Genomic DNA, 11,451 nt, shown 5'->3' on the forward strand with positions numbered 1-11,451 from the left:
CTGTCGGCTTAACTTCACCTCTGTGAGAGGTGGCAGCTATGTTGGCGGAAGAAGCTCTCCAGCTGGCATAGCACTGTCCAGTCTGGTGCTTAGTTGGTGTAATTTACATCTCTCAGGGGTGTGGATTATTCACCCTCCCCTGAGCAATGTAAGTTATACTGATGTGTAGACCTAACTTAAGAGAAGACTGGTATGTTTCTGTGACAGAGTGCTGAGTGAGAAGCACTTAATCAGCCCCTGCCACTCCAGCCCCACTCTAGGGGAATGGATTGGGGCTGGCTGGATAGCCCTGCATCTGCCTGGTAACGGGCAGCATCTGCCAGCCTCATTAGCCAGGGCTATAAAGGCTGGGAGGACACCAGAGGAGTTGGGGGGAAGAGAAAGACTGGGCACAGAGGGAGCTGGGAGCCTTCTGGTCTGTTGCTGGCCAGGCCTGCACTTGGCAAAGTTGGCTGCGAAACTCGTACATAGGTGGAAAGTGGTGGCGGGAAAACACCTGTAAATAAAGAACACTGGTGTTGCATCAAGCTGAGGCATTCCTGACTGATTGGAGAGGGCAACGGGCCAAAACTAGACAGGCCCAGAATACACCTTATTACAGTGTCTCTCCTCACACCTCTGCCACCATTTCCAGCTCACCCTCCCTTTCGTGCCCCATTACACCAGGAGAACTTTAGCAGCCAGGCATGCCCAAAAAGTCATTAGAATCTGTGAATTTTAAGAGCTGATTCTTTCAGAGGATTGTGTCTCAGGAACCCCTTGCTCAAACAACCCCAAATGTGGATTACTATCCCTACCCAGACCTCTGGGAAGCCCCAAAATTTCAAAGCAATCCGAGTAACCATGCAGATTTTAGAGCATTTAGAAGTCTATCTTTAAACAGAAATTGTTCTTAACTTTAACTACAGCTCCACTATAATAAACCCTCTTCTTACCATTCCGGCAGATAACAGGATAAAAGGCATCAGGATAAAGGCTCCCAGCCTGAAATGCATCCTGGTGGTTTAGTAACAACTGGGAGAGGAAAGGATGAGGGAACAAGAAATCCGAATACAATTAACGACAACAGAATACTTAAGGTGCAATGAGTCAAAGAGAACATTTACACTTCAGCAAGATATTGCCAAAGTAAAACTAATAGTCAAATACATTACTTCAGTTTACAAGATTAGGGGTGGGGCAGGAAAATAAAAGAGTCTAAACTAACTGGTTTATATTGTAGCGATTTCAAAAACAAACACACAAAACAAAAATCTTCACATTATACAACAAAAAATAAAATATTGGACAGACACTTAAGTAAAACCAATACTCTGAGAAAAGACCAAATAATATAAATAGGGCTGTTGATTAATCGCAGTTAACTCACATGATTAACTCAAAAAAATTAAATTGTGATTAAAAAATTGTGATTAATCGCACTGTTAAACAATATAATACCAATGGAAATTTATTAACTATTTTGGGATGTTTTTCTACATTTTCAAATATATTGATTTCTATTACAACACAGAATATAAAGTGTTCACTTTATATTATTTTTTGTTACAAAAATTTGCACTGTAAAAATGATAAAAGAAATAGTATTTTTCAATTCACCTCATACAAGTTCTGTAGTGCAATCTCTTTATCGTGAAACTTACAAATGAAGATTTTTTTTCTGTTACATAACTGCACTCAAAAACAAAAATAATGTAAAACTTTAGAGCCTGCAAGTTCATTCAGTCCCACTTCTTGTTCAGCCAATCGCTCAGACAAACAAGTTTGTTTACAATTTGCAGGTGATAATGATGCCCGCTTCTTGTTTACAATGTCACCTGAAAGCATGGCACTTTTGTAGCCAGCATCACAATATATTTATGTGTCAGATGCGCTAAAAATTCATGTCACTTCATGCTTCAATCACCACTCCAGGGGACATGTGTCCATGCTGATGATGGGTTCTACTTGATAACAATCCAAATCAGTACAGACTGACGCATGTTCATTGTCATCATCTGAGTCAGATGCCACCAGCAGGCTGATTTTCTTTTTGGGTGGTTCTGGTTTTTTTACAGTGCAAATATTTGTAATAAAAACAAATAAAAGTAAGCACTATATATTTTGTATTGTGTTGTAACTGAAATCAATATATTTGAAAATGTAGAAAACGTCAAAAAATATTTAAACAAATGGTATTCTATTATTGTTTAACCGTGCAATTAATCATGCAATTAATTTTTTTAATCGCTTGACAGCCATAAATTTAATAATAAAATTTATATTGCACTGAAGGATACCAAAAGCACTTTAAACGCACTACAGTAAAAGCTGTGTTATCCGGCACTGTTATCAACCAGAAAGCTCTATTAACCAGCATTACTGATATCTACCAATACAAATCTTCAATCTAGTAAGCGGAACTAGTATACTGCCCAGGAGGTTATGCAATTGCACATTCTGCACTCTACTCTTATGCAAAAGAGGCAGAAGACAAGTAAACAAGCTGATATCAGGGATTTATTAAAAAAAGCAGCTTCCAGAGTGTGTCATAGGGTCATTACAGATTCAGCCCAACCTTCTACATCTACAATGATAACTGATGTTGATAATGGTGCCCCTGATGCACTGCAAGATCCTGAAGTGCCTTCTGAATCATCAAAGAAAGATTAAATTATGTTCAGTATAGTTTTAGTGCTAAGTGTATTTTTAGTGATCTGGGTGTATGTCATGTGCTGGCCATAGTGATATGTAGTGTCATAAGATAACCTACTGTATAGAAAACAGAACAGGAGAACTTGTGACACCTTAGAGACTAACAAATTTATTTCAGCATGAGTTTTCGTGAGCTACAGCTCACTTCTTCAGATACTTCTTTGGTTGTATCCGAATAAGTGAGCTGTAGCTCACGAAAGCTCATGCTGAAATAAATTTGTTAGTCTCTAAGGTGCCACAAGTTCTCCTGTTCTTTTTGCGGATACAGACTAACACAGCTGCTACTCTGAAACCTGTATAGAAAACTTTACTTGAATGCACCTAAGTGCTTCAAGAAACCAACCACTCTGTAGTGCAGTACTACTACTGGATTGGTGAGTACCTGTTTACTATTTTCTACTTTATTCATATTATTGTATTCTAATTATTTGAAAATTGGTATTCCATCAGTAAGTATAACTCTTAGTTAACAGGGGGTGCCAGTTAATCAAAAATTCCAATTTCCCCAACATGCCTGATAACAAAGCTTTTACTGTACATACAAGTATGTATGCACACATTCAATGCAATTACTCAGACATACTTAAAGAGAAGCACATGGTTAAAGTGTTTTTCTGGCTGCGGTAAGGCTATAGGAGTGTGCTATAATTACATGAACCTTTTCTCTCATCTGAAGTAATATTACATGTGGCTGATGAAAACACAAACTTGACTCTTGTTTGTTATTTGTTTTTGTTGTTAAATCTCCATTCCAGGAGTCATTGATTAATTCCTCCAGACATCTACCTCAAGAGCAATGCTAATTAATTTAAGACAGTTGGCAAGAATACAAGCAGAAAAAATTCTGTACAACTACACAGTGTATACCTAATGGTAGTTATTATGTTTTTATTTCTGGTTGTGTGCAGCATAGGCAAAGCACTTTCCACACAGAAAAGGCGTGAATCTGATGAGCTCACTGTCTGAAGATTGACAAATAAACAAAAGGTGGGCAGAGGAAATTGTCACAACATATATGCAATTAAGGAATAATATACTTCCTTACCTTTCTATAGTTAACATTCCCCTCATGTTTACTGAAAAATTCCAGAGCTCGGTGTGCTGAAAAACAACATATAATATTAAAAACTAACTTAAAAGTATTGTGGCTACGCCCAGCTTTAGTTAGAAGTACTGTCAAAATGTAGGTTTCAGAATAGCAGCTGTGTTAGTCTGTATCCACAAAAAGAACAGGAGTACTTGTGGCACCTTAGAGACTAACAAATTATTTGAGCATAAGATTTTGTGGACTACAGCCCACTTCATCGGACGCATAGAATGGAAAGAAGTGGGCTGTAGCCCACAAAAGCTTATGCTCAAATAAATGTGTTAGTCTCTAAGGAGCCACAAGTACTCCTGTTCTTTTTGTCAAAATGTAGGTGCTAGAATGAATTGAAGTGTACTTATAACACAACTGGCATTGGCATACAGCACATCACTCCTCTTGACATTTCCCATGTGGTAAATGACATGTTCTCTCCTCATAGATGGTACTCGGTTTTAATAAATGGAAAGATATTTCTTTGATGCTTTTGGACACAGACTGAGACCTTGTTCTCCTTGGCTCTCCAGTTCCCAGAAACCACAAGCTGCATTGGCCAGCCTAGTACCGTAACACAACAAAGGGTCTCCTTACATCCTAGTCCAGACTATCACAATTAAGGAATGGAATGCTCATTCACACAGCTTTGATATGGTATGTTCCACAAAATTCTAGGTACCACTAGATAGGCTACTTGGAATTTGAGTTTGAAAGTAATTAATGTAATTTTAATTAATTCTTATTATAGACATATCATTTAAGTTTCTTTGTTCCCCTACGGTATTGAATCAGATATAACCTGTGACCCATTGTTAATGTTTAACTACTTGATTAATTTTTACCATACATGAAAAACAAAAATCTGCAGTCAGCAAAGTAAAGACAGTGTTTACTCATTGATCAGTTAGGTATGCACATTGCCAAGCAGTGCTTACTAGGCAAGCATCACACTATAGAATAAAATAAATGGACATCACTATTTTAAAGTGAAATATTGTTCAAACTTTGATTACATTTGACTTGTGTTAATGTGACAATCCCTGGAGACAATTTATTTACATATATTCTCTCTGTAAAATGATTTGGTTCAAACTGCAAACCCACCAGCTATTCAATTCTTGCTATGAATACTGGTTTCATTTTGACTATTAATATAATTTGGATCATTTAAAACTATAGTATACAAAGCACCCACAGATACTTTAGGGAACAATCTCTCATCAGCAAGGGAGTAGACAAGATGACTTAATAGGCCTTTCCAACTTCTTAGTTCTATATTTTAAACAAAGAAGAGATATAATTTCCAGTGCCTGGAATTCTTGGATTGGCAATTTATTTCCTCTATTCCTCCATACACACGATTAATCAAATAGATTGATTCTTCAAATTGATCTATGCAAATAGATCTTTACAATGGTAGAGCCTCAGGAATGGACTTCAATGGAGCTCCACTCAGATGTATATGTTTGTCCATGCACATCTTTTTGTATGGCCAAGCAAGTAGAGTGCAAGGAAGCATTGCTACCTGCACCAAATTTAGTCAACATTTTGACTATATAATTAATTTTAAAGTCCTTTGAGAAATGTGAACATGAAAGGTGTTATATGAAATCAAATTCTATTCCATTTCTGCCAGGTTTGTTTTCTAGAATGTGTAACTCATGGATCTGTAAACTAGAAATGGCTTAGGAAATGAAATGTCTTTACCTGCATTAGCACTGGATATCTTTATTAACTATGGTATGGGTCCAGTCCTGCCACCACTTAAGTGAATGGCAGAACTCCAATTTGCTTCAGTGATAACAGGCTTGACTTCAGTGGGAGAAAGATTGGGTCCAATGAGTGGTATTTTCAGACAAAATTGTGACCCAATAGCGAATTATAAGGAACATTACGCAGGTAATCATGATGAATAGGTTAAATAAATGTAGCCTTTTTTTAATTTGGAAAATATATCAGTTTTGTCCTTGATTAGAATGAGTGGATTAATTTGGAATAAATCTGTCAAATTTTGTCTCTGAATTTTCTGCAAGCAGATTGGAATTATCTCAGTTTTGTTATTTCAAATTACTGAGAGAGGACCAGATTCTGCCATCCTTATTCACAGTAAGCACCTTAACCCTAAATCCTGCAAAGACGTATGCACCTACTTAACTTTACGCACTATGAGTTGTCCTATTAATTTCAATGGGACTACTCATGGTGTACAAAGTTAAGCATCTGCATATGTCTTTGCAGGATCCAGCCTACAGTACTACACACTGTAAGAGGGCACAACCTGGCCCTGAATAAATTCTGTGCATAATATTAGTCTGTAACTTGTTCACAATTGCAAATATTCGAAATTTGAAAGTTTGATTGGCCAAAGGCCACATGCTATGTTTTTATTCCCTATTTGGTTAAGATGAATACGAAGAGTCAGGATTTCTGGTGCAAGTACTCACAAATTATGAATTAAAAATTTGTTGTGAGTGAACATTCTGCAATATTCACTTAAAATTCACCGTTTCCATTAATATTCTTGCCAGTAAACCCATTTGGTAGAATATTTACAGAAAGCAGATGCAATAAAATGAATTTATTTAAAAATTCAAACAAAAATATTTATGATTCCTCTTCCCTGCCCTCCACCCCAGTTTGCCCCGTCTCTCCTTGATTCTGTGTTGCATAATGTTATTTGGCATTAGCTTAACTGGATATTTACCTACCTCAAATAAAAGCACAACAGAGATTTTGGCACTTTTATTTTTATATGACAAATTCAGCATCATACTTCACTACCTATTTTACAAAGAAGTTAATATACAGTGCTTTGAAAATGTACAATATTATTAAAAACAATTTGAACGGAGAAAGCTGATATAATTAAGACACCCATGTAGCAACAAAGAACATTTAGAAATATAAATAAGCCATAAATTATTTCCTAGAAAATCAGTTGTAATTTAAATATCACATATTCTGTGATCAGAAAGATGATAGTATTGCTGAAGTTAAGCATTAGGCTAATTCTTCTCTTCTTTCTGCAAACCAGGCCATTTTTGTATAAGATCCATAGACAAAAATATAAACATTCCAATTACATGATGCACACATTTTAGAAGCTAAAAGAATTCACACTGATTTAAACACCCAACATAAAAATAAACAGGAAAACTAGTGCTACAGCACAAGCTCCAGACAGGATATATACTCAGACATTCATATCTGCTATTTAGTCTAAGAAAGATGGAATTTGCATGATCACTGTCCTTCACTTTCCACTGATCCAATTTTCTATCCAATCCTGTATTCACTTTCCTTTGCAAGCAATTTAAAATATTATGCTAAAATGCATATTTTGTATGTATCTTACCTATTTCAATATGTGTTGAAATACCACACGGCATACATCTTTGGCACAGGCTGTAAACTATAATCAGCAGAACAGACCAAACCTTGAAACCATTCATATTGCTAATATACCGGCACATAAATCATGGCTTTGAAAATGCTTGGGGCACTATTACTGTGACCTTTGAAATCTAGTTTACAGTATATTTCTCTCCTTCCAAGCATGTCGTTGACACAGAGGCTAAACTGTCAGGTTATTTGAAATGCCCCCGTTTTCCAGTTTGATGTTAATCATTATCAGCACTTATCTTTTACATCAGAGTGGATGTCTTTTATGACCCACAGCAAAAGAAATCTATACTACAGGATCTTTCCCTCCTGAAATCTGTAGCATTTCTAGACTATGGGAGGGTAACTTCTATTACTTGATCTTCTGCACGTCTGTATTTTAAATAGAGATATCACTGTATGATAAAAAGGGTCATTCAAAAATATTTGTAGTATGGCATACAGCTGTTTTGTGCACATACATCAAATTTTATAGAAGACTAACACAATATTACAAAGTGGTACTTTTTAGCTGAAATCAACATAAATACCACTTTTACAAGTTTCACAAGGCTTGAGGTGAGAAACCATAGAACTTATTACCACTTCTCCCACCAACAACTGGCATGTATGTTCCTGTGGTTTAGGTCCCATAACCCAGGAAGTTTGTAAAACTGGTGGTTAGGTTGTTTTCCACTAAGAGTTGAGTGGGCTCTTGTAATACAGCTTGTAAAAGTGTTTGCTGGGTTTTTTTCAGTTTCTGGTACCTGCATGGAGTCCAGTAGGACTGGGGCTCAGGTTTGTCAAAAGTTTCACAAGACTTTGAGCAAAGTTGGTCCCATTTTAAAATCTGTCACAAAGAAAAAGTCACTTTGGCCAGATCTTGCAGAGACTTATATGAATGCTTAACTTTACTCACAAGCGTTTAACAGGACAATGCAGAACATCTCAAGTTAAATCCATGCCATTTTGTGGCATTGGGGCACTAATTGGAGGTTTTGGTGTAACGTTTTGCAAAGCCTTAAGCCAAGATCTCTGCTCCAGCAGCATCAAACTCATGTGGACTCTGAGGGTAGAGGAGTGTTGCCACCATTGCCAGCATCACAATATTTGATTTGGTTTTTTTGTAAAGCCCGAGCTCCTGGAGTCAGGTGATATAGGTGAAACTTTGTTTTTTTTGAAGAGTTAAGGCTTGTCTACACAGAGCAAAAGCCTAGAATAGCAATTGCTATTGGAAGTGGATTAACCTAAACAGCTAGTGCAGAATAGCTACTAGAGTGGCTGCTCACATGATCCCAGACCGCAGGACATTCCAGTACTTCCGGGAACAGCACAGGTGTAGTGTAGGAAACTGCTCTCTGTAGGAATGTGCTATTTAGGGTGTAGTGAGCATGCTCACATGAACTGAGCATGCTCAGTATCATCTGCTGAAGCCACTGCCTTTCACCCTGCCCTTATTAGCCATAAGATTCTGCTGACTGCTTTTTACAGAGGCTAAAAGGGGGTAAATTGAAGGAGGGGGGGTGACCAGGAGTCAAAAATTGACTGGTCAGGAGAGTCAAGCAGCTGGAAGCAGGATTAGGATAGAGGCTGAAGGCAAAATCAGGAATGGGGGGCGGGAGGAGATGGAGTTAAGCTGAGGGGTGAGGCACTGCCAGAGGGTGGCAGAGGGTAAAACCCCGGCACAGGGAGGGGCAGAGGGGGTAACAGTTACCCTGGTGGACTGAGACACCAGTGTCTGGCAAAAAAAAATAGGGTGGGTGGGCAGAGGGGCCTTTTTATTTGATCAGAGGGGCTTTTTTGCATGTTCATACAAACTGAGCATGATCAGTAACATCTGCTGAAGCCATTGCCCTTCACCCTGCCCTTATTAGCCATAAGATTCTGCTGACTGCTTTTTATGGGTGTTCAAAAGGGGCAAAGGGGGGAAATCAGAAGAGGGAGGTGGCCAGGGTCTGAGCAGGGGGTGAAAATTGACTGGCTGGGGGGGTCAAGCAGCTGGAAGCAGGGTTAGGATAGGGGCTGAAAGCAAAATCAGGGATGGGGGGAGGGGAAAGAGACAGAATTAAGCCTAGGGGTGAGGCACTGCCAAAGGGTGACAGAGAGCAAAACCCCCAGCACAGAGAGGGGCAGAGGGGGTAACAGTTACCCCAGTGGACTGAGACACCAGTGTTTGGCCAAAAAAATAGGGTGGGGAGGAGCAGAGGTTTTTTTTTTTTTAATTTCCCCTCCCATAGATTACCTCTCAGCATGGGCTTCCCAGGGCTGAGTTCTTAAAGGCACAGGCATCCAAATGCCTAGTCACTGCAGTTCCTCTTTGATGTAACCTACTGAGGTGCTGCAGCAGGAGACTTAATTCAGTGAAACCGGACCTTCCCTCCATCCCCCCAGGGGGCTGTAAATCCCCCCTGAATTACCCCAACACCCCCACAGTGGTCAGCTAGTTACAACAGTGTTACCAATTTTGTCTTTGGTTGTAAATTTGAATTGAAATTGAAACATTAATACACACTTTAAAAGCATATACAATGTATGATAAAATACTTGTACCTGAAAAAGTATAATAGGTTTGAAAAGTATGAACAAAGACTAGCTTCCTCACACAGCTGTTGTTTTTTCTGACAATGTTGGCACATTCGTTTCAGCAATGTTGACCAACCTTATAATTTAAAAATTATGATTTGTAAGCAAGGTCTGAATGAGCTCTTCCCTGACAGATAATGATGAGCCAGGGTTGGGGGGAAGGCTTCAGAACCAGACTGTATTTACATGAACTCACCTACTCTGCCTAGGTATCCAGCAGAGAGAGCTGTGTTGCCCAAGTGATCAATTTTGGCTAGTGTTTTGGGAGTTTCTGTACTAATCATTTTTATTATAATTAATTTTTACATAAGAACAGCCATATTGGGTCAAATGGTCCATCTAGCCCAGTACTCTGTCTTCCAACAGTGGCCAATGCCAGGTGCTTCAAAGGGAATTAACAGAACAAGGCAATTATTCAGTGATCTATTCCCTGTCGTCCACTTCCAACTTCGGGCAAACAGAGGCTCCCACAGCATGGTGTTGCATCCCTGCCCATCCTGACTAATAACCATTGATAGCCATATACTTCATGACCTTACCTAGTTCTTTTTTGAATCCTGTTCTAGTTTTGGCCTTCACAACAAAAAGTTCCACAGGTTGACTGTATGTTGTGTGAAGAAGTATTTCCTTTTGTTTGTTTTAAATCTGCTGCCGATTAATGTCATTGAGTGACCCCTAGTTCTTGTGTTACGTGAGGGAGCTTTTCACTTTCTCCACACCAGTCAAGATTTTATAGACCCCCCCCCTCCCCCGCGCTGCCCCTTAACAGTCTCTTTTCCAAGCCGGAAAGTTCCCCAGTATTTTTAATCTCTCCTCATATGGAAACTGTTCCATATGCCTAATAATTTTAGTTGCCCGTCTCTGTACCTTTTCCAACTCCAATATATCTTTTTTGAGATGGGGCGACCAGGACTGCACACAGTATTCAAGATGTGAGCATACCATGATTTATATAGTAAAAGTGGAGGAGCTTGGTTTGCCAGACTGATCAGCAAAGCCAATGCTGACAAACTATGCAGAAAGCCTTATAAGCCAGTCACTGTCAAAGCCAATTTTCACAGTACTTAATGAGGCTGTTAAGAATGCTGGAGACACAACACAGTTTATGTGAACAAACATGGCTGTCACATTATACTTTCTCTTTAAGCAAGAGATACCACACACTACAGACTGGAGGCCAATGTTAAGTGCATTGTCATTTGTTAATCCGGAAGTTGGACACTGGTTCCAACCAAGACCAGTAAATGCTCACTATCTTTCTGCAAGAAACTCAACTGACTGGTTAGAAGTATGCAGTACAACAGTGAAAGACAGCAATTGAAAAAGTGAAGAACTCTCTCACTGCATTCAGAAAATGTGCATACATAACTGAAGAATGCACCAACGGAAATGGGTGTGAAGTATTAAGTCACTGCCTACGTTATCTTGATATCAGTGGTAGATCAGTAGATGAATTTCTAGATATTCAGTTTATAGAGACACATCGTCTGCATCTCTGACAACCCACATCTTAGAAGAGTTAAATGCTTGTCAATTGAACCCCAAACAGATGGCTGCATGTGTATTTGATGGAGCTTGCAAACTTCTCTGGAAGACATAGTGGAGTATAAGCTTTGCTCAGAGAAAAGTGTAACTCTAATCTCTCTAATACACACTGCAGAGGTCATCTACTACTAGCACTAGTACAAGCTACAGAATCTTCAAAAGGCATT

The 11,451-nt window shown here is 38.8% G+C and overlaps 1 protein-coding gene across 3 annotated transcripts in view; it reads right to left on the reverse strand.

Annotated features, from left to right (window-relative positions):
- GPLD1 (glycosylphosphatidylinositol specific phospholipase D1) overlaps positions 1–7,423 on the reverse strand; it is a 36,419-nt gene extending 28,996 nt beyond the window's left edge. For all 3 annotated transcript variants that reach the window (XM_039521328.1, XM_039521327.1, XM_039521326.1), the window contains exons 1-3: positions 7,131–7,423; positions 3,740–3,795; positions 936–1,014 (exon numbers count right to left, since the gene is read on the reverse strand). In XM_039521328.1, the coding sequence (XP_039377262.1) occupies positions 936–1,014; positions 3,740–3,795; positions 7,131–7,248 (253 nt within the window). In that variant the 5' untranslated portion in view covers positions 7,249–7,423. The remainder of the gene's footprint in view (positions 1–935; positions 1,015–3,739; positions 3,796–7,130) is intronic.
- Between the last annotated feature and the right edge of the window lie 4,028 nt (positions 7,424–11,451).

Source organism: Mauremys reevesii, linkage group 2, assembly GCF_016161935.1.
Source record: "Mauremys reevesii isolate NIE-2019 linkage group 2, ASM1616193v1, whole genome shotgun sequence".
NCBI classification, from domain to species: Eukaryota; Metazoa; Chordata; order Testudines; family Geoemydidae; genus Mauremys; species Mauremys reevesii.